This window comes from Brassica napus, chromosome A5, assembly GCF_020379485.1.
Source record: "Brassica napus cultivar Da-Ae chromosome A5, Da-Ae, whole genome shotgun sequence".
In the NCBI taxonomy this organism is placed as follows: Eukaryota; Viridiplantae; Streptophyta; class Magnoliopsida; order Brassicales; family Brassicaceae; genus Brassica; species Brassica napus.
The window spans coordinates 28,916,512-28,938,080 of NC_063438.1; the positions used below are offsets into that span (position 1 = coordinate 28,916,512).

At 35.3% G+C, this 21,569-nt stretch overlaps 8 protein-coding genes across 8 annotated transcripts; 3 read left to right on the plus strand and 5 right to left on the minus strand.

Moving 5' to 3' along the window:
• Positions 1-153: 153 nt before the first annotated feature.
• On the minus strand, positions 154-3,688 carry LOC106453257 (starch synthase 2, chloroplastic/amyloplastic). Its single transcript, XM_013895527.3, has 8 exons — positions 3,145-3,688; positions 2,310-2,943; positions 2,155-2,219; positions 1,961-2,038; positions 1,745-1,855; positions 1,611-1,655; positions 1,345-1,518; positions 154-1,281 (listed from the first exon to the last, which is right to left on the minus strand). The coding sequence occupies exons 1-8, from the start codon at positions 3,454-3,456 to the stop codon at positions 325-327; spliced, it is 2,376 nt and encodes a 791-aa protein (XP_013750981.1). The 5' UTR covers positions 3,457-3,688; the 3' UTR covers positions 154-324.
• Positions 3,689-4,014: 326 nt separating this feature from the next.
• Positions 4,015-5,484, minus strand: LOC106345704 (peroxidase 27). The gene is made up of 4 exons (XM_013784872.3): positions 5,211-5,484; positions 4,950-5,135; positions 4,701-4,860; positions 4,015-4,601 (listed from the first exon to the last, which is right to left on the minus strand). The coding sequence occupies exons 1-4, from the start codon at positions 5,421-5,423 to the stop codon at positions 4,201-4,203; spliced, it is 960 nt and encodes a 319-aa protein (XP_013640326.1). The 5' UTR covers positions 5,424-5,484; the 3' UTR covers positions 4,015-4,200.
• Positions 5,485-6,913: 1,429 nt separating this feature from the next.
• On the minus strand, positions 6,914-9,570 carry LOC106345705 (pyruvate, phosphate dikinase regulatory protein 2). Its single transcript, XM_013784873.3, has 3 exons — positions 8,869-9,570; positions 7,182-7,821; positions 6,914-7,100 (listed from the first exon to the last, which is right to left on the minus strand). The coding sequence occupies exons 1-3, from the start codon at positions 9,259-9,261 to the stop codon at positions 6,994-6,996; spliced, it is 1,140 nt and encodes a 379-aa protein (XP_013640327.1). The 5' UTR covers positions 9,262-9,570; the 3' UTR covers positions 6,914-6,993.
• A 274-nt stretch (positions 9,571-9,844) lies between these two features.
• Positions 9,845-12,095, plus strand: LOC125609195 (homeobox-leucine zipper protein ATHB-20-like). The gene is made up of 3 exons (XM_048780304.1): positions 9,845-10,190; positions 10,321-10,706; positions 11,528-12,095. Exons 1-3 carry the CDS (start codon positions 10,094-10,096, stop codon positions 11,861-11,863), a joined length of 819 nt encoding a protein of 272 aa, XP_048636261.1. The 5' UTR covers positions 9,845-10,093; the 3' UTR covers positions 11,864-12,095.
• Positions 12,096-14,126: 2,031 nt separating this feature from the next.
• LOC106345708 lies at positions 14,127-14,820 on the minus strand. Its single transcript, XM_013784875.3, has one exon. It carries the CDS (start codon positions 14,748-14,750, stop codon positions 14,373-14,375), a length of 378 nt encoding a protein of 125 aa, XP_013640329.1. The 5' UTR covers positions 14,751-14,820; the 3' UTR covers positions 14,127-14,372.
• Positions 14,821-16,381: 1,561 nt separating this feature from the next.
• Positions 16,382-17,054, minus strand: BNAA05G37460D. The gene has a single exon (XM_013784876.3). The coding sequence runs from the start codon at positions 16,967-16,969 to the stop codon at positions 16,577-16,579; it is 393 nt and encodes a 130-aa protein (XP_013640330.1). The 5' UTR covers positions 16,970-17,054; the 3' UTR covers positions 16,382-16,576.
• Positions 17,055-17,310: 256 nt separating this feature from the next.
• Positions 17,311-18,053, plus strand: BNAA05G37470D. Its single transcript, XM_013784880.3, has one exon. The coding sequence runs from the start codon at positions 17,392-17,394 to the stop codon at positions 17,872-17,874; it is 483 nt and encodes a 160-aa protein (XP_013640334.1). The 5' UTR covers positions 17,311-17,391; the 3' UTR covers positions 17,875-18,053.
• Positions 18,054-18,889: 836 nt separating this feature from the next.
• Positions 18,890-20,590, plus strand: LOC106453258 (mitochondrial outer membrane protein porin 1). Its single transcript, XM_013895528.3, has 6 exons — positions 18,890-19,041; positions 19,126-19,193; positions 19,426-19,536; positions 19,618-19,704; positions 19,798-20,006; positions 20,076-20,590. The coding sequence occupies exons 1-6, from the start codon at positions 18,993-18,995 to the stop codon at positions 20,380-20,382; spliced, it is 831 nt and encodes a 276-aa protein (XP_013750982.1). The 5' UTR covers positions 18,890-18,992; the 3' UTR covers positions 20,383-20,590.
• The last annotated feature ends 979 nt before the right edge of the window (positions 20,591-21,569 follow it).

The following is a 21,569-nucleotide window of genomic DNA, read 5'->3' on the forward strand; positions in this document are numbered from 1 at the left end:
AAGCTCAACAACATTGATTTCAATGGTAGCAAAATCTCTAGAACTTACTCACCTGCTTTGTTCCCATCCTTTTGAATTTATAAAGCACTGTTTTATTGCAATTTGTAACTATTGTTCTGCTTTGCCAAGTCTATCACTTTAGAATCACCTAAGAGACTACAATGGCTTGATCTTTTACCACAAGGAAGCTTACAAAGCATGACAATTTGCCAAGTTGCAATGTATCTTTTTTACTAAATCTACAAAACTATGTTTCTTAACAATTCCAAAAAGACAGATTCCTTTACAAACAGTCGAAGAAAAGGAACTTTTTTTTATTAACTCTCACCATTGATACTTAGCAGCAACAAGAACTTCTTCATACTTCTCTGCAGCATTATCCCAGCTCAAATCTTGTGTCATCCCTCTTCTCTGAAGCCCTTCCCAACTCTCCTTATACTCTCTATACGTCAACAAACAGTTCCCTAAAGCATGAATCAGCTTACCTGCTTCCGCGCTATCAAATGTCCATCCAAGACCAGTTTCACTATACGGGTCAAACTGTTGAACCGTATCCCTCAACCCTCCCACTGCATGGACCACCGGAATGGTTCCATAGTTCATTGCGTAAAGCTGGTTTAGACCGCACGGTTCGAACCTCGAAGGCATCAGCAAAATGTCTGCACCAGCTGTTATCCTGTGAGCTGTTTTAACCGAGAAACCAACCCATCCCCTTGCTTTATCCCTGTACTGGTGCTCCATCTGTCTGAGGACTTCTTCAAGATCCGGTCTCCCTGTGCCTAACATAACCAGCTGAACATCCTGGCTCATCATCCATGGAACCGCCTCAGCTATCAAATCAACACCTTTCTGGTGATCCAATCTTCCAATAAAACCGATCAGGGGAACGTCAGGTCGAACGGGTAAGCCGAGCTCTTTCTGTAACGCAGCTTTACATTGGGGTTTACCAATTTGAAGAGTCTCCAAGGAATAGTTTGTGTAGTCATCAGAGTGCAGGTGAAGATCAAATTTGGGGTTCCATTCTTTTGTATCGATACCGTTCACAATGCCTCTAAACTTCCAGTCGTTTTCGCTTATGATGTTGTGAAGACCCCAGCCTCCTTCTAAGGTCTTAACCTCCCAGGAATATCCATGGCTAACAGTGAGAACTCTATCCGCAGCTTTAAGACCAGCTGCGAAGATGTTGAAGTGCTCACCTCCCACAGGGTCATACAGCTTGAAGCTATCCAAGTAATGGCCCGGTAAATCCACGTATGAGAAATCATCTACCGGTCCTCGACCCTAATTTACAACCAGAGTAGGTTATGCATAGAGCTCTAAATATAAGAATAAAGTCATACTAACCTGGTGAGCAATGTTATGGATTACAAGAACAGAACGTGTGTATTTCATTAATCCGTGATCTCGGTAATAGGCTTTCAAGTAGACAGGCAGCAAAGCAGTGTGCCAATCATTTGCTATAAAAGCCAAATTTCCATCTCCATAACAAACACCTCCACAAGGAACATACCAAGGAACCTGCCAACATTCCCCCAGAATCCAAACTTGTTTGTTCTAAGAAGAAAACAAAATATACATTCACGCTAATGATATTGGGGGCAGAGGTTTACCTCAACAGCGGCTTTGCAAAATAAAACCATCCGCTTTAAGATATCCTGCATTCACAAAAACCATACTTAGTTCATGTACATGTAGCCTTAAATTAATTTTTCAGGAAAGAAGAGGGAGAATAAAATAAGCTTACGAGTCGATGTCCACCGTAAATATTACTACTCAGATGCCGAAACACAGGGCTATCGATGAAAACAAAATCCACACCATCAATATATGCATGGAAGTACATTACTTCCATATCCTGCAGCAAAGTATGTTCCATATGAAATTTACCTCTACCTCAAATATTTTTGTTAATGAATTATTAATGAAAATTTCAATGTTGATACATTAGGAGCTGTTATACCTGCCCGGCCACCTTATATCTCTTCCGCACCCCAACATCTTTAGCTTCTTCATACTCTGCATACCGAGGAACCACAACCTAACAAGAAAAGTAACGGAAATGATTCACTAACAAGTTTGAGTTGATTTTGATAACCAACCACACAGCTTAAATGACACGGAAACTGGCAGTGGCACTCTGTGATAAAATATTACCATAACCCTATGTCCACGCCGAGCCAAAGCCTTTGGCAAAGCGCCAGCTACATCTCCGAGGCCACCTATAAAAAATTTCTCACCGTCTTCAGTTTGTGTACTCGAAGAGAAGCCTAGTTATGCAAACAAAACAAAATAGCAAGTGGAGTAATTACCTGTTTTGGAAAATGGAGCACACTCTGCAGCTACCAATATCACATTCATGACATTTGCTCCAGCCAGTGGAGGCGGCTGCTCTTCGTCCTTCGAAGGTTCATCAGTATCACTACTGGCTTCTTCATGTGCCATTTCCTCTTTTGTTTCCATGTACTCCTCTGTCTTTATACTTGGTGTTTCAGGTGTTTTAGTCAGGTAAGACGGTAATGGATCTGACCAAAATGCACCAGCGGGAGATTTGCTCGGATTTACAGAGGAAGTTACAGGATCAGAAGTTTTCTTCGAGGAGGTTACAGTAGAGGATGGTTTATAAGGAGGATCTACACTGGAGGCTACTACGCTAGACCAAGGTTTCCCATTATTGGCTACACCGGATGGTTTCTCTTTCTCAGGAGATTTTGCAGATGGTGAGCTTTGTTTGCTGCTCTTCAGGGGCGTGGTAGCTTCTGGTTCTTTGTTCAGAGATGACTTGACATAGCTGCTTGAGCTAACACTACCGTTGCCGTCTCCATCCATCTTATCATTCTTAGCTGCATCAGCAGTATTTGCATCTTCTTTAGCAGAAGGTTTGCCATCAACCAAGTTAGGAGTGCTCTCTTTTATAGATGAGACCAGCTTCCTCCTTTCAGCAATCTGAAGATTAACAAGAAGGATTAAGCGAAAGAATCATAATAATTCAATACTTGTAATCCTAAAACTAATCAAGAACAGCCTCCAAAGCAGAGTTAAGCACATCATGTTTACAATGAATACGAAAAAGGTTTAGACTTTCACAATGAAGTTCCAACCAAATGCATCAAGCTCAATGCCAATTCCAAGGATCGATCTAACTACCTGGTGAAGAAGGTTTCTTTGCATATCAAGAACCTTCTTGCTCTTGTCGATGGTAGCTTGAAGCGCATCCTCCTGCTCATCATCTCCACTGGGAGATCCAGAAGAATCTGGCCCCGTAGCTTCCACGCACCTCGCAAACTTCCATCGGTGTCCGAGGACGAAGCTCCGGCGACGAAATGAAAGCGACCCAGAAGCGAAATGAGGAGGAGAAACTCGGACAAGACTCGAATTCCTCAGCGTAGAGGAAGTGACGCGACGCTGACTCTTGATTTGACAGAGAAGAGGGAGAGAGCTCTCAGCAACTGATGCCATTCACTCGTTCGACGAATTGCCTCAATGAGCAGATCAGACGCAAACTCCGACAGGTTTCAACCAAATGAGCCAAAGACCGAAGATTTTGACAGAGAGTGGCGAGAAAGACGAGAGCTTTGTGAGTGAGTGAGATTACGAGATGGAATCAAAACAAAAAAAACAGAGTCGTGTAATGGAAAATCTTTGCCCATAGCACCATCGCGTGTTTCACGAGCCGAAATTATATTTTATTTATTACAAAAGCATTGGGATTAGGCAGATGATCTACGCCACATACTTTTTATTCCTCGAGATTTCCCTGCACCCGAAGCAATCTCAGCCGTCCGAATTTACAGATATCAAGCATACTTAAAAAAAAAAAGTCACTACTTTCATTTTATTTTGAAATAAATAAATACCAAAAAAAAAAGTCACTAATGAATAACATTCGTTTTGATACGTGGCTTGGCTGAAAGATGTGGACGAATGCGAGTCTGCATGGGATGACGTGATATATCATATATGAGATTATGAATTATTATTTTTTCAGAACAACCTTCAATAATCAATACTATTAAATCATACTAATAAAAATACATGGTTTATTTGTTTGACAGATTAAATTCATCTTATTCCAAAGACCACACAAATCACATTTAATCAACGTTTAAAGAAAAGAAGCAAATAAGAAATAAACTCGCCGAGATATATTTTCATTTTCTTTTACAAAAAAAAAGATATATTTTCATTTTGAATATCTCTTAATTAATTAGGAACACGACACATCTTACGGATCTCCCCAGCCCGACCAGTAAGAACTCCGGTCCGACCCATTTTCACCATTGAGACACCAAAGTCATGAAAGAAGGTTGACCCACGTGCCTGCTCCAAGACATGAGCCCTAGTCTTTGAGTTGTCCAAAAGAGCAGCATCCGACTGGAAAAGCCCTCTTCTCTTTGCCACTAGCTTGAAGTAGCTCACGTCGAATGTCTTGAAACTTCCTGGATCCATCTCTAGAGCCGTCGTGGTGTCGGTCGGCTTGCATTTCTTCCTCAGATTAGTGGCGTACTCCGAGTCCAAACTTGGGTCGCTGTCTCCTCTTCCGGTGAAGTTGTAAAGACGGTTTGACATTAGAGGACAATGTCCCATTCCAATAGTGTGTCCACCTTCAGACACACACAAAAAAATTAAATTTTCCATATATAGATATATACATCAATTCACTAATTATTCATTGAAACTTAGTATCATTCACTTGTCCGTACCTGAAAGAACGACTAGATCTTTCTCGTTGAGTCCCTTTGTGCGAAAATCGGTGATAAGCTTGGCGATGTTATCAAAAGGTGATGGCAAGTTGACCTCGTTGATATTAGAAACCCTGCCGTCTCTTCTTCCCGTTTCAACTTCCCACGTTGGTCCTTCAAGCTAAAGTCAACGTATATATATTTATATATTATAGTGAGATCATGCAACTTTTTGAGTAAAATTTTAGGGTTAATGTGAAAATTACTTACTGCAACCATTGCGTCCCTAGCGACAAGTGCTAGGATATCAGAGCAAGAAACTATGCCAGGGCACACTTTTTCTAGAGCTGCCTTGGAATCGTCTATGATGCCGAACCCTCGAAGGCTTAGGTTAGGAACGGCATTCTTCTCGGCTTGATTGTTAGATGAATCTAACAAAACTGATCCATCACATCCCTATATATTGATTATGATTCACTCATTAGACGATCGTTCGATTTAGAAAAGTCATGAGTCACTTTAGAAACATACCCGAACGAAGCAGTCGTGGAAGAACATTCTAAGCAAAGGAGCACCAAGGGTAGGCGCTTTCTTCATGGCAGCAAACACGACCTTTTTAACAATACCCTCGGCATGTGGGCATGTTTTGCTGTAGAAGCCTACTTTCAAGCCTTGCGCATTGGCTTCTGCTAGCAAAAACACTAAGAAAAAGCAAGCGACAACTAATCGCTTACATGCAGCCATTTTTAGATTTTATTTAGCTACTAGCTCTTAGCTTTTTGCTCGATTGATGATGGAATGTTGATGAAGATATAAGTTATTTATACTCAATTATGTAAGTCGTCTAAACTGAAACTGGAATACTATAAGAGTTTGTGGTTAGAACATTGATATTAATTAACATCAAAATGTAGTTGACTATCAATGGTCTGCGGTGGAATGCTTGTTGTATTGCTGTTGTTCTTATGATTAATCATTGTTTGTAGAAATAGAAAGGCAAATTGACAAAGTCGTAGTTTTAGTTGTGTTTATATAGCTAGTATTTGTTATGCATGTTTGCTTATATAATAATACTATGTTTCTATTACGTATGCTTGATGTATACTGTGCAACCAGAAACAAATGGTTGCCTAATTTTTTTTTAAAATCCCAATAAACACAAATTGGGTTTATATATTGTAAATTTCGTGTGTAAGTCATTGTTCGAATGTAGTTAAAATAATGTCTAATAAATTAATATATTACAGAACGAAAATATATAGTAATCAGTAATAATATGCTTACACCTTACTCAAAACTTCCAACTTACAAGAGAAAAAGATGAAAATATATCTGTGAACATAAATAGACATAGCAACAAGAACCATATAGAACATGAAGTATTATGCCTTCTATGAAATCAATAGTTTCCCTTCAGTTGCACCAATTACACACAAGTTGATTGTTACAGCCAGAACAATGTCAGCTTTGTATTAAGTCTAACTCATAACCTAATAGTAATATGTTAACTAGCGACGAGGACGAGGAGACGCACGATGTAAACGTATACTGTATAATCAATCTATTTAGCCGGGGGAGGTAGTATACTGACACTTGAAAGTATTTAGTTAATTTTTAATCTTACTAAGAATATATTATCTTTGTTAATGAACTTTCTAATTCTTGGACGTTATCGCAAACAATTAAGCATACAAGAATAATATTTGTCAATGAAATGTTAATTCATGGACGTTATCTCGCCACCAATTATTTGATCCCACATGCAAATGCATGCATTATAGGTCCCCCAATCCCCGTATAATGTTTATTTGCATGTTCATCCAATCATTTGACCGCTACGTTTTAGCCATCGTTAGGTGGAGTGAGTCATGTTTTAATATCCTATAACCATTTGGATGATGAACATATATTAACTAGCAACAATAAATAAAATTTCGTTATCAAATAGAAGTAGTTAACCAGATCAACGTACGTAGATGGCAAAACAGAACTCTAAAATAATTTCTGAAAAATACAAAAACTTGTGTCAACATTACTAACATATTCAAGTTGTATGCAACCTTTCAACTAATTGCTGATGATACTACTTATCCTTGTTTTACATAAATAGTGGCATACTCTGCTACAAATGCTAAATCACATGCCAAAAATTCTTGGATATAAACCTAAAAGAAATTCAGAGTAAACCCATAATTATTACTTTTTCATCCTCTTACATGAAAATGTTAAAAAAAAAATACAATAGTTGAGTAAACAAAATACAGGCGCCTAGGTTTGATTAGTTAAAATAGTACCAAACTGTATTCTCGTGAGCTTAGAAGCGTTTTGAGATACAAGGTACAGAAGTACTACTGTCGCTACCGTCATGATAAAGCCGCAGAATCACAGCTGCTGTTTCTTCAATCGCTTTATTCGTCACATCTGCAACCCCCCGCACAATATAAACTAATGATACCGAATGAAGAAAAATACAGAATGGTGTTCAAAGTGTGTGTTAATTACCTATGACCGCCCATCCAGGGTTTTTCGCATAGATCTTTGCCGCGAAATCAAGTTCTTTCCGAACAAGATCGAAGCCTGAATATCTGTTCTCTCCTACCGTATCCACACCTAACGTTTTAGCTCTTGTTCTCCTGATGGCTTGCAGTACCACAAGTTGAATCTTCAACCCAAAAACTTTTCTCGGTTCAACATCAAAAAGCGTCTTGGGCGGTTCTACGCCCATCACAAACGGTACATTTGCGACTTTATACCCTTTCTGAGCAATATAAGTAGACAGCGGCGTCTTTCCCGTCCGTGAAACACCGACTAGAATGATATCAGCCTTGCCTAAGTTCTCGGGTAGAGTCCCGTCGTCTTGCTTAATGGTAAACTCAATGGCTTCGATTCTTTTGAAGTATGCATCATTCAGAGTCTTGACCCTACCGGCAGCTCCACGGGTAAGACCTGACGGAGAAACACCCAAGTGAGACGCAATGCCTTGGATAATTGGTCCTAAGATGTCGACAGAGAGCACGCCTAATAGATCACAAGCTTCTTTAGCGGATTTGGACATAGAAGGATTGGCTAAAGTGTAGAAACACATTGCCTTCTGCTTTGCCGCCTGCTTGATAATTTCTATTAGCTTCTCCTCATCCTCCACCTGACCAATCCCCAAAAAAAAAAATACTATTCAGATTGAAAAATGGTGTCGTTTTTTTGCTTCCTATGATCAATAACTGGAACTCATGCCAATAAAAATCAATATGATGTAATAAAATTCCATAGATTCCGCAATTTTTTCAATAGTAAATGAAAGATTATCTTTTTTTTTAACGAATGTTAAATTTAATCATAAGAAAAACTATTTTTTTAGTATAATTGAAAACTAGACTAATTGTTGTACACCTAAATTTACACCAGTCTTGATTTGTATTTTTTTAAAGCTCATAACCATTTTTTAAAGGGCAATTGTCAATAATAGCACCTTTTGAAGTTTATGTCTCAAAAATAGCACTAGAAGGAGAAAGTCACAAAAATGACATTCATTAAAGGGTAAAATATCCATAATACCCTTGGTTTAAAATTAAATAAACAAACAAAAATAAATAAAAATAAAAAAAATGAAAAAAAGAATTTTTTTTTTGTAGTTTCAGATTATATGTTTTCAGATTCGAAATTTTTATAATTTTTTTTTTCAAAATTTTTTTTTTAATTTTTTTTTTCAAATTTTCTTTTTATATTTAAAAATACTTTTTGAAACTGTTTTTAAAATTTTTATTTTTTATTTTAGTATTTTTTTTTATAAAATTTTAAACCCTAATTCTAAAAACCCACCCCTTAACTCTAAACCCTAAGGTTTGGATTAATTAACCCAAAGGGTATAAGTGTATATTTACCTCTTTAATGAAACCTATTTTTGTGATTTTGAGCTTTGAGTGCTACTTTGGGAACATAAACTTGGTTTAGTGCTATTTTAGTCTTTTTCTCTTTTTTAAAATCCACATCACTTTTTAAATTCATGTCTTTATAATTGCTCAGCAAAGAATAAAATACTCGGTTTAAATTTAAAGACTTTTAAAAATTAAAAATCTAAAGCCAAAAAAAAATAAAATCACAGCAATATTTCTACAACCAAAAAATGAAATCATAGGTCTTGCCGATGAAACATACATGGGAAACTATTCGATTGTGTGTGAATAGTAATTACCCAAGAGAAGAGATGGGTGTTAACAGGAAAGCCACGATTGACCAATGGATCTTCGAATTGGCCCAAAGCTGCGTTAACGGAGTGCTCTGCCGTCCACCCTGTCCCGTCTGAAACCATATATATTGACTTTCCCGCCACGTCATCTCTAAAACCGTCCTCGATAGCAGACGTCTTTCTATCAGCCTGCTCCTCCGTCGTTACTTGACGGCAAGGTGCGTCGTTGTTATCGGTACGAAGAGTCTGACGTTCAATCTTAACAGCACCGGAACGTAAAGCACGCCCCATGGACCATCGATTCAGTTTGGAACTAACCTTCATCCTCGGTGTCCGGGGACTCGACGGTATAGTCGGAGGAGACTCGGAATCAGGTTCGGGATGGCCTCGTGAATTCATCGTCGACGGTTTACGTTTCTAGCTAAATTTATCTTCAACGTTTTGAACATGAAAAACATGGATCATTCTCTCTTTTCTCTTCAAACTAACTATGTGCTCTTTCATCTCCGTGTCTCTCGGGTCTTGTCTTCTCAATCGTGTGACTCTCCTCATCTATCTATCTATACCGTTACTTCCGTGAATGAACTTATTTAAAAAAAAAGGAGGTCATCTGTGGGCTTGTGGCAGCGAACTAGTGTTGTGCAGCAGTAGCGGCCCACATGGGTGGTGGAGGAAGAAGCGATTGATTTGTATATTATCTTTGGGCTTCGTTTGATATGAGGATTTCAGCCATATAAAGATATCTTGGAATAAAAAAATCATGGATAGAGAGAGATACATCAATGCTATTCCATGTATGATAAATTTCACATAATTATTAAAATATTTTTTGAAGAAATAATATTATTTTCCTTGCTAAGAAGATTAAAGAGTTTTATACATACATGAAGTAGAATATATATAGAATAATAAATATAAGGGCTCTAAATATAATCATAAACTTAATTTATTTTTAAAGAGGATGGGTCCTAGAAACTCCCTAACTTGATCCGTTTCTCCTCTCTCTATTTGTCTTCTTATATGAGAGGTTGATGAGATCCACAAGAAACTCCAGATTCATTTGTTCTTGATTTCCATATATGTATACAAGGAAAAATATAAGCATTTGAACACTCCTAGCTTATTACTTCACAATCCAATATAAGCATATATATATATACACACCAGTGGTGGAGTTAACTTGCATGTGTTAGATCCAACCACATACGCAGCCGCAGGGGTGAGATTGGAGATGGCATTTCCTCAGCATGGTTTTATGTTCCAACAACTTCATGAAGACATTAGCCCTGATCAGCTCCCTTCCTGTCTTCCTCCTCATCCCTTCAATGGTACTTATCTCTCTCTCTCTCTCTCTCTCTCTCTCTCTCTCTCTCTCTCTCTCTCTCTCTCTCTCTCTCTTCATAGATAGATAATAAAATTTTATAAGTAATTTATACATTGTCTTGTTGGTGTTTATAGGAGGAGGAAACTACATGATGAACAGATCTATGTCGTTAACGAACGTGCGAGATGATCCTCATCAATCTGTTGATGAGGAGAATTTATCAGACGATGGGTCGCATATGATGCTTGGAGAGAAGAAGAAGAGGCTGCAATTAGAGCAAGTCAAGGTATTAGAGAAGAGCTTCGAGCTTGGGAACAAGCTGGATCCAGAGAGGAAGATACAACTAGCTAAAGCACTGGGGATGCAACCTAGGCAGATAGCGATCTGGTTTCAAAACAGGAGAGCTAGGTGGAAGACTAGACAGCTCGAAAGAGACTATGATTCACTCAAGAAGCAGTTTGATTCTCTTAAGTCTGACAATGATTCTCTTCTTGCCCACAACAAGAAACTCCTTGCTGAGGTATATAACATATATGCATTTATCTAATTATATGTAGAAAATGTTTTTTTTTTTTTGAAACTTTTGGCTTGACATTGGTTGGGTTGTTTGGTTTTACAAGACTAATAAAGTAAAAATGAATCTGATATCTCATAAGTTTAAGAGAAAATATGCTTTAAGTTTTTCTCTTCTTTTTGAAATCTTTAGAGAAAACATGTTTTAAGTTTAATTAATACAAAATTTTGACCACTTTTTTTTTTTACTTGGATTGCTTCATGAATTTATTCAGTTTAAATGTGCATGACTAATTCTATATGAAATGCAATAGATTATTGTTAGGCTCATGATCCAACACTATAAGATGTTTGTCAAAAGACAGTAAGTGTTTTGTTTGTTAAACAAATGGTTCTGGTTGATCAATGTATTAATTAAATACTTTCCCATATGACTTTCAAGCACTGGCATGTGAAGGAACCGCTAACCAGATAAGAAAACAATACTATATACTGTATATACTATTTATTAGATATAACGCAAAATAGTTTCTATTAATTATTAAAAGTAATAGTTACAAATTTTTTACAGAAAAAATAGCTCAAGTAAATATCTAAATTCTATATAGCCTTACATAAATTAAGAATCATTATGAAAGAAGGTTTTATATATTACTTTATAAGTATATATTTCAGTCATTTTCTTTATATATTGAAATAGGTCTTACCTAAATGTCACATAGTGATGAAATCAAGACAAATGCATACAACTTTTTCGGATCTACATGTGCATCAATGAACTAATTTTGTCTAAATTCTAATACTCAACATTTGATTTGATGGTTAAAGGTAATGTCTTTAAGGAACAAAGATTATAATGAAGCAAGCATAATAAAGAGGGAAGCAGAAGCTTCATGGAGCAACAATGGAAGCACAGAAAATAGCTCAGACATAAATCTGGAGATTCCTAGAGAGACCACCACAACACATGTGAACACGATCAAAAACCTTTTCCCTTCATCGATTCCGTCATCTACACATCATCAAGATCATCATCATCAGAATAATGAAATGGTTCAAGAAGAGAGCTTCTGTAACATGTTTAATGGCATTGATGAAACGACTTCGGCTGGTTACTGGGGATGGTCTGACCCAAACCACAACCACCACCACCAATTCAATTGATTCATGATCCTATATATAGCTCGAGGGGATCACCACCATGGCATTATCATCATCATCATCATCACCACGAGAAGAAACAATTCGTCCCTTGTTTGAATATGACTATTTGGAAGCATTGTTAATCTTTTATTTAAGTTGGCTTTTACTTTGTTTGTTTTGGGTTTGTAGATCATTGGTGTATAGTGGAACATTTGTTGTTGTTATAATTTAATAAATGAAGTTAATTTTTATTTTTTTAGCATCTTGTATACGGATCATGAATTTACAACTTGAAGCTAATCATAAAATCATCTTACACTTTTTTGCTAGTGACCGAAAAACTGGACCAAGTGAGAAGCACTGCATTGACATTGAGCAAAAGGTTACAATATTCTGCAACCGTCTATGACTCTTATGTTATCCCAACTTGACAAAGAGATATAAACTACGTTTCTTTCATTTATACAAAGAAACTCTTTGAAGTCGTCTAAACATGACAATTGTCTGTGTGTGTGGTCAAGTTCCAAGTTAGACAGCAAAAACCACTCTCTCTTGAATCCGAAAAAAGTTCTCCCCTAACCAATTGGGTGAGACTAAGCCATGAACTAAAGAACTTTATAATAAATATAATTGCAAATTTTATACTATGCATGTGAGAAAGATTCATATGCATGTGACCTCGAGTGGGATTCCAGCTCTGTCAGTTAGGTAACATGATCCATGACTTATATTGTATGTAAGGATATTTTATTATAATTTTTATTTGTTTATTATCTTTGTAAGTTTTAAATTTTTAATATTTTGCAAGTTCAGTCTAAAACAACGAATTGTCGAGAATTACAATCTAGGCTGACTATTACAAAACTACTGAAAACACTCGTGTCTAAATCGTTATAATGCCATGCGTCACATACTTAATAGTTGCATGTATATATATGAACCAAATGATCATGATCAGGTTCGCGCTCAAAACGTAAAATGACCTTCTTCTTCTCCAGAGACCATTCAAATTTCTATCCGACAGTGGTATCCGACGGATCTTACATTCTTCAAATATTTACATTATTCATGCAACAACAAAAAATATAATAAGTAGGACCGAAGATAGGAAGAAAGGCTACTGTGGAAGCACACGTTCCAAACACACAAAGAAGAACAAACCAAACAGAATAAAACAAGAGCTAGAAAGATCAGTTCTCTCTTTTTTTGGGTGCTTTCTCTTTGAGAAGAATCTTTATTAATTTTTAATAGTAAACTTTATCTACTAATAAATAATGCTTGAAAGCTAAAGAAGTAAAGAGACAGGCTTGGACATTCGGGTTCTAAGGTCGGGTTCGGACCTGGTCGGGTCCGGATCTGGGTCTTTCGGATCTTAGATATTTAGATCCAATAGAATAATTAGAATTTGTTGGTCCGGGTCCTGTCGGGTCCGGTCCCAAAAAAATATCCAAAAACACAAAATATCTGAAAATATTTAAATACTCAAAAATATGATAAATTTTATCTAAAATCTGATTCGAAGACATGAAAAATGCCCAAAATTTTATCTGATTACCGGAATTATATTTTTGAAAATCTAAAATTTTATCCGAAATCCAAAACCATACCCGAAAACTCAAATTTGAAACTTAAAAAAATATCCGTAATACCAAAAATATACTGAAACACCTATATATATCTAATATATACTAAATTTTTTGAGTTTTTGGGTACCCCACTCAAGTCTCGGGTTCGGATCGGGTCCAAGACCCACAAGTCCTTCACGATAAAATCCAATGGGATAAAAAGATTGATTTGGTTCTTATCCAAATCAGGATTTTTCGAGTCGGTTTCGGATCGAGTCTTCGGATTTAGGTAATATGCCCAAGCCTAAAAGAGTTATCGACTTATCATTGTCTCCTTTTCTGTTTTACGGAATCGACATAGGAGACCATTTTTATCTCATACGAACCAATGGCGGAGGGAGAAAAACTATTTCTTCTTTTTTGTGCAACGGAGAAAACTATTTCATAGTGGTCAAATTGATAACATATGTATATTACAAGGATCAATAAGCTAAAACTTCAGATTTTTTCAGTACACAATACATGTAGTTTTTTTTTTTTAAGAAATCCACATATGCTACAATGCTAGCTCGGCCACTGATAGGAACAATATCATTTTACAAAATAACTTATAAAAAGTATATATACTATATCCGACTTTCAGTTTAACTATTACAGTGTATTAATAACTAAATAACTAAATATAGCACAAAGACAGATTAGATACTATATAAGTAATAAAATTTTACAATGTATATATTAATAACTAATTATTAACAAAATATATTTAAAAAAATTTACAAAATAGTAGCACAAAGATAGATAATATAAGTAATACATTAAATTGTATTACAATTGATTTATTATTCAGTTGATGTAGTTAAATAAATATATACAATGGGAAAGATATTTGCTCATCTCATTTGCAAAGCCAATTTGAAACTTCCTAAACGCATCAAAACATCCATCAAACCCTAGTTATTGTTTCAGTTTCTCCCTCCGTTTAATCCCAAATCCTTCAAAATGTTTTGAACTACGGATCCTCTCTTTGACTTTGGTGCCTGCTTGACCTTCCTGTTGAATTTCTTGAGCTTTTTCCCGTAAGGTTCTAGACTCTCACCTTTTTTGTGAGCTTCTCCGATGTCATTCAACATCTTCTCAGATTTGGTTAACATATTCACCTCGTCTTCCAAGCTCTTGATGTTCTTTTCCTTTTCCTTCAAGTCCTCTTCGATCAAGTCCTTTGCTTCATGCAGGTCATTTTCAATTTTTTTTTCGTCGCGATCTTTCGAAGATTGAGCCTCAGAGACACGTAGAAAGACAATGAGGGCCACAACGAGAATTACAAATGAGATTTTTGCCATGTTAAACGATTAATTTTCCCTCAACGTAATTTGATTTAGATCAAACTATATTTTACTGTGTTCATTTCTTAAAGAATCTATAGCTTACATGTACGTAAAAATAGCAACCTTGTTTTGATGGTCAGCGAATGGTATTGAGTTCGTTAATTAGTTTTGTTTGGCCACCCATAAAATTCGCAATTTTTTTATACTCATCTTATTTAAAACCTTCCAGTTTCGAAGTTATAACCTTCTAATTTTCATTATGGAAAATTCCCGAAATAAGATTCCTATATATAAATTTTTCGTGTAACGTTTAGCGATGAGCCAACATAACTCACCACAATCACTCACATAAAAAAAATTTGTTAAAAAAATATGTATAGATAGATAATACATCAGAGCCATTTTCAGAGATCTCGACCTAGACTGCTCAAATTAAAAAAAAAATATAACTAATTTTTATAATGTTTAAAATGTAAATTAAGATATATAATATGTACTCACTTTAATGTAGAAGAGTTTTATGCTAAGACAATTATTTAAGAAAACATTTTCAGCTTATGGGTAGCATTTGGGAAGCGAAACAATATAAATTAACACATACCCAATAATATATCATGGTCCTCAATTTTAAGGTTTATAAGGACCATGATATATTATAAAGTCCTATGCAATTGCATCAAAAGTATGCTATAAGCACTTTGCTATCCAAAATTCAGTGTTCCGAACTAAAATATTAGTCAACATGTTTATGGTAAGTTATTTCCATACATACTAAGAAAATATTAGAAATTTGACTGTATTTTATTAGTGCATTGCACAATTTTATATCTCTAGTTAATATGTTAAAGTAATAGAGAAATTAAAACTTTGTTGTAAAAATCTGTGTGCTAGAATACAAACCACATTTTACGAAACAAAAATGATAAAACATCAGGGAAAGTCATTTCTATTAGCGAACCTTTGCCTAAATAACAAGGTTCTATACTCCTGAATGAAATGTAGAAAAGAAAAAGTGGAATTCAAACTTATTATGAAATGTAAGGAAGATGTTGTTTTGTACTCTTTATCTGTTTCAAAATAATGAATGCTTTTGTGTTTCATACATAATAATAAACTATATTAAAAGTTTATTATAAATGTACTATTTTTATGTTCAGCTATTTTTCATAATGTTAAACCAATAGTATTTGAATAACTATAATTATTTGTTTGCAATTTACAATTTATAATTATTAGCTAATAAAAGTTATATATTCAATGTAAAAACATGTATCTTTTCAAAATTTATTTATTTTTGCAATTTTTATCTTTTAAAACAGAGGACATATATTTTAGCATTAGTGACAATGAGTCTGATGTAGAACATCTCCTATGACAATAATAATATTAGAAATAATGTTGAAGATCACATGATTATGTTATTGGATAAATCAACCCCTAAATCATTTATCTGTAACTATATATATTAAGCCACATTCTATCAATTTGTCATCTATATCTATTTGAGAAAACGTTTCACCGTTTTGTAAACTAATGTGGTTCATCATTAGTATTTTATAAATATTATCTCAAACTTTGTATCCAAAAACAGTTAATTGAGTTATAATCCAGTAGCGAGCTGCTATAAAAAAAAAAGAAAAGAAAAATCGCATAGAAACATATTTTGTTATCATAAATAGTTCATTTAATCGTATTAATTACAGAATGATAGCAACGTAACTTATATACTATGTGGGGAATTTATTTGCTCCTCTCACTTGTTAAGCTAAACTCCATGAACAAGTTCAGACCTCTTTAAAACTCACTCAAAAACATTAATCAAACCCTAATTTTTTTTTTTGTCATTCCCTCCCTCCGTTTAGCCCAAAATCCTGCAAGATCGTTTGGATCACGGATGCAGGTTTCTTGTTTTTCGCAGGTGGTGCTTTCGTGACATTTTTTGCTGCCCTGCTGAATGTTCTGAGTTTCTTTCCATAAGGAGCTACATCCATATCCTTTTTGTAGTCTTTTCCAAGTTGATTTAACACCTCTTCAGATTTGCTCAAGGTTTTCATCTCAGATGTCAAACCTTGAATGCTCGTTTGCGTGGCCTTTAAGTCTTCTTCGATCAGGGCCTCGACTTTGTGCAAGTCCTTTTCAATTGCTTCATCGGATTTTACCATGCGGTGAGCCTCATAAGCGTGGAGAGAGGCAAGAAGGGCCATGACGAAAAGCAATAAGGAGATCTTTGTCATGATTAGAGCTCAGTTTTCCCTTAACAATTAAATTTGAAATTATATTCAAATAGTTTGTTAAAGGAAAAGAGGTGAGTAGAGATGTGAGATATTACCATCTATATTTTAAGGTATTTTATACTACTATCTGTGACTAATAATAGTATGTACATATATAACCTTAATCGATGGTCAACGTATTGTATTTACTAGGTTATATTGGTTAGCCATAAATTTCTCAATTTTTTTGCTAATTATTTCTATAGCATTTACTAATAGAACATCAATATATCAAAATTTTCCTTCTACTATTAGACATATAAAAAAACCTTCTACTTTTAGACAACATTTTTCCGTGTAATTAAAGGCAACCACGGAAAGAAGTTTCAATCCTCTCATATATATGACACAAGAAGATTTGCATTAATTTGAATCTATACAATATGGCAACGAAGTCTTTAATACTGTATGGTCTTGTCGTGACCCTAGTCATCGCATTGATATGCAACATCGAAGAGGCTGCAGCGAGAGACGTAAAGCTAGTGAAACTTAGCGATGTAAAGCCCGAAACGTTGACAACATTAAAACGAGAAGAAGAAAAAGAACTCGTGAACGACAAACTTACAAAAGAGATTGAGAATGCAAAGAAATTGCTGGGGGAGTTGAAAACGTTGAAGAAGGAATCAAAAGATGATATGAAAGAGGAGTTGAGTTCTTTGATGAAATCTGAAACGCTACTTAACGAAATGTCGGATACACTCAAGAACGGAACGTGCAATGCAAACAAAGCTACGATATTTGTAGAGAAAGAATCGTTTTTCTACAGAGCATGGAAGGAGAATGCATATCATTCGGTGGTTCCAGAGAAGGAGAAAGAGTTTATGTCTAACATAAAACGCATTATTAAGCTGTTGAAGAAAACTTAGAGGGACGGTTGACTTTTATGATATTCAAAAGAGAAAAATCGCGTCTATATATCAATTATTTGTTGCGTTAGAACTTTTTGTAACTAGTAATTACACTGTTTTGTTTTGTGTTTTGTAAGAATGTTGTATTTGGTCAAAATAGTAAAAATAAAATAATTTAGCGATATATTTTTTATCATCCATGGTTGTCACTAGGCATGGGCATGCATAATATCTGAAACCCAAAATTCGAACCGAACTCGAATTCGAACCCAAAAACCTGATTCGTATCCAATTCGAAATGTTAAAAATACTCGAATTAGTCTTGTAGGGTGTTACAAAACATATTTGAACCTGAAGTGTTATTAACCGAACTCAAACAGATAATTAAAAAAATTGAAAAACCAAAAAACCCAAAATAATAAAAAAAAAAAACGATTTGAATATCCAAATTAGTATGCAATAGAAATATCAGAAACATAAGTATCTACTTCAAATATTCAATTTCATGTACGATATCTAAAGATAAATATTTAAATTTTAGATAAGAACCTCATATATCCAATTCTATATAAATAAATATATATATATTTCTTATGCTCTTTTTTTAAAATAAAGTTTAGATTTTAAATCAGATTATCTGAATCGATCCAGTATAACTCGATATATGATTACTTTATAGGATGTGATACAAACTAGAATTGAAACTGATGTATTATATATATCATGTACTCACAAATTTACTAGAATAGAATTTAGGGAGTGTATTACAAATTAGAACTGAAATTTAAAATCGACAATTGAAAGGGCCAAAGAGAGGTCCAAACTAGAGAGCCAGATGGAATATGCCATCGGACCGTTCCCTGATTCTAAAAGGAAAATGAAGACTAAAAAATGATTTAAGTGTTAAACGACGCCGTAATAAATAGAGAAGAAAATGACTAGTGTCGTTGGACGGCTGTGGATGAGGAAAACTGAAAGAGCGAGTGATGATCCTACGGCTCATAAAATTTAGCCCCAAAAATGAATAAAAATTTAGGGTTTTTTTATAGACGCCACGACAGAAGCAGAGGTTTAGTCATTTTGCGTCTTCTTCTTCTTCGTGTGTTTGCGATTCTCTCTCGAACTATCTCGAAGAAATGGGGAAAGGACCAGGTCTCTACACTGACATCGGCAAAAAAGCAAAAGGTAAAAACTAACTACTCTGCTTCTCTCTTTCCGATATGTACATGAAGGAGATACTACGAATTGATGTTTGGGTCTCTCTCTCAGATCTTTTGTACAAGGACCACAACAGCGACCAGAAATTCAGTATCACTACTCAATCTCCTGCCGGTGTTGTAAGTTTCCAACTCTTCTTTTTTCTTACTGATGAGAGTGATGATATATGGAATATGATGAGGTCTTCTCTAGTGATTGTGTTTCTACTCTTTTTGTTGTTCTTGTTCTATTCGATTAGCTTTTATTAAGTTCACTTCTGAGATTGCAGTAGTAAGTAACGCATTGTGCTTCTTCTTCTTCTTCTACTCTGTACATAATCTCATCGTTACTCATAAGCTTACACTCATTTAGGGCATCACATCAAGTGGAACCAAGAAAGGTGACTCACTCTTGGGAGATGTTTCTCTCCAACTCAAGCAAAAAAACATCACTACTGATCTCAAAGTTTCCACTGACAATACCGTAAGTCTATATTTACATTCATCTTTTTAGCTTCTCCTATCAGTTTATCTTATCTATGTGTGTGTGTGTGTATTGGTTCAGGTTTTGATCACTGCCACCGTTGATGAGGCTGCCCCTGGACTCAAGTCCATCTTCAGCTTCAGGGCCCCTGACCAAAACTCTGGCAAGGTACTAAGTTCCCAAGCATTTGTATTTTGTTATTTATTTTGATGATCTATCTTTCCTAACTTCATTATTATGTGTTCTTCCTCTTATAATCAGATTGAGCTTCAGTACTTGCATGAATATGCTGGTATCAGCACGAGCATGGGATTGACTCAAAACCCCACTGTCAACTTCTCTGCTGTTATGGGAACCAATGTGTTAGCTGCTGGTACTGATGTTTCCTTTGACACCAAATCAGGCAATTTCACCAAGATCAATGCTGGTCTCAGCTTCACCAAGGATGATTTGGTTGCCTCCCTCACCCTGTAAGTTAATTCCTGCGGGTCATTGATCAATTTCGATAAAAGGTATATTGACTCTCCTTGTTTGTTTAGGAATGACAAAGGAGATTCTGTCAACGCTTCATACTACCACATTGTTAACCCGCTGTTCAACACCGCTGTTGGAGCTGAAGTAAACCACAAGTTCTCTACCAATGTCAACACCATAACAGTTGGAACGCAGCATTCACTTGACCCCTTGACCACGGTGAAGGCACGCGTGAACAGTGCCGGGATAGCCAATGCGCTCATTCAACACCAGTGGACACCCAGCTCCTTCTTCACTATCTCTGGAGAAGTTGACACTAAGGCTATTGACAAGAATGCTAAGGTTGGTTTGGCCCTCTCTCTCAAGCCTTGAGAATGAGCAACAAATGATGAATCCAACCAAAGCATTTCAACTCTTTTCCAACGTGGTTCTGTTTTCCTCCGCATGGTTCGGTTGTTTTAATGGCCACTGCTCTCAGATCTTTTTCTCATTTTCTTGTCGGATTTGTAGAGAATAATAAGGTTGAAAAATTATTGTCTGTCTTGGTGATATGATGAAACATTAGAGATCCTTTCCCTTACTCTTTCTTCCCTGTGCATTTGAATTTGTTTTCGTGATCTTTTTGGTCCTATGAGTTTAACATTATACGAAAAAAGTATCAGAATGTGAAATTGGATATTCGATGGTGCTTGGGTTAGGTATGTGGGCAAGAGAAAAATTCAAAGAGTTGAATAATATGTTTATTGAGGTCCACGTCAATGTAGTTTGGGCCATGCCGTGATGTAGTCTATAATATTACGAGATGTGGTCAATAATATTACGGATACGAATGGTAACTGATGAACGATCAGGAATAGTACATTTCCTTAACATTCTTTAAAAAAATCACCATTCATACATTAAACTAATTGTTACATTGAGTTTTTCGATAAATGCTCTATATATTCGAGCCTATAATTTTTGGTGGTGTTTTAAAATTTCTAACCACATTCTACATTTGTATTAATGTATTTTAAACTCTCTTTCATGGTACATGGACATCTTTTTAGAATTATTTATCAATTAATTTAGTAAAACTTCATATAATTCCTAAATCTTACAGAAACATAGACAACAAAGGTTTGAAGCCTCTTCGACCATCATCATATGTTAGTTTAGGATGCAACTATGCATTAAAACAACATTGTTATATTTTTGAATTTTTTCAAAATCTATGTTAAACCCATACGAAATATTGAGTTTTACGTTAAACGCTCTATATACTGAAACCTAAACTTTTTAGTGTTGTTTTAAAATTTCTAACCATATTCTATATTTGTATTAATGTATGTTAAACTCTCTTTCATAGTATATGAGAATCGTTATAATTATTTTATCAATTAATTTAGTAAAACTTGATAATACTCCCTAAATCAGTGGAATAACCACAATAAAATCGCTATTTTCTTGAAAAACTAAGACAACAAAGGCTCCAAATCTCTTTATACATTATCATAGTATTATGAATTTTTACTAAATTAAATAACATATGATGAAGGTCAAAGAGGTTTGGAACTTTT

Bases quoted from the DNA above. Each gene is read 5' to 3' on its own strand.
- LOC106453257 (XM_013895527.3), bottom strand. From the start codon at position 3,456: ATGGCATCAGTTGCTGAGAGCTCTCTCCCTCTTCTCTGTCAAATCAAG. The intron at 2,039-2,154 runs GTAATATTTTAT...TTTTCTTGTTAG, and splicing joins GGCGTGGACATAGGGTTATG to GTTGTGGTTCCTCGGTATGC. The intron at 1,519-1,610 runs GTAAACCTCTGC...GAATGTTGGCAG, and splicing joins TTTGCAAAGCCGCTGTTGAG to GTTCCTTGGTATGTTCCTTG.
- LOC125609195 (XM_048780304.1), top strand. From the start codon at position 10,094: ATGGCATTTCCTCAGCATGGTTTTATGTTCCAACAACTTCATGAAGAC. The intron at 10,191-10,320 runs GTACTTATCTCT...TGGTGTTTATAG, and splicing joins TCCTCCTCATCCCTTCAATG to GAGGAGGAAACTACATGATG. The intron at 10,707-11,527 runs GTATATAACATA...TGATGGTTAAAG, and splicing joins ACAAGAAACTCCTTGCTGAG to GTAATGTCTTTAAGGAACAA.
- LOC106345704 (XM_013784872.3), bottom strand. From the start codon at position 5,423: ATGGCTGCATGTAAGCGATTAGTTGTCGCTTGCTTTTTCTTAGTGTTT. The intron at 5,136-5,210 runs GTATGTTTCTAA...ATCAATATATAG, and splicing joins TCCACGACTGCTTCGTTCGG to GGATGTGATGGATCAGTTTT. The intron at 4,602-4,700 runs GTACGGACAAGT...GTGTGTCTGAAG, and splicing joins AGATCTAGTCGTTCTTTCAG to GTGGACACACTATTGGAATG.
- BNAA05G37470D (XM_013784880.3), top strand. From the start codon at position 17,392: ATGGCAACGAAGTCTTTAATACTGTATGGTCTTGTCGTGACCCTAGTC.
- LOC106345705 (XM_013784873.3), bottom strand. From the start codon at position 9,261: ATGAATTCACGAGGCCATCCCGAACCTGATTCCGAGTCTCCTCCGACT. The intron at 7,822-8,868 runs GTAATTACTATT...GGGATTGGTCAG, and splicing joins ACACCCATCTCTTCTCTTGG to GTGGAGGATGAGGAGAAGCT. The intron at 7,101-7,181 runs GTAATTAACACA...GGGGGGTTGCAG, and splicing joins CCCTGGATGGGCGGTCATAG to ATGTGACGAATAAAGCGATT.
- LOC106453258 (XM_013895528.3), top strand. From the start codon at position 18,993: ATGGGGAAAGGACCAGGTCTCTACACTGACATCGGCAAAAAAGCAAAA. The intron at 19,194-19,425 runs GTAAGTTTCCAA...ACACTCATTTAG, and splicing joins CTCAATCTCCTGCCGGTGTT to GGCATCACATCAAGTGGAAC. The intron at 19,705-19,797 runs GTACTAAGTTCC...TCTTATAATCAG, and splicing joins CTGACCAAAACTCTGGCAAG to ATTGAGCTTCAGTACTTGCA.
- BNAA05G37460D (XM_013784876.3), bottom strand. From the start codon at position 16,969: ATGACAAAGATCTCCTTATTGCTTTTCGTCATGGCCCTTCTTGCCTCT.
- LOC106345708 (XM_013784875.3), bottom strand. From the start codon at position 14,750: ATGGCAAAAATCTCATTTGTAATTCTCGTTGTGGCCCTCATTGTCTTT.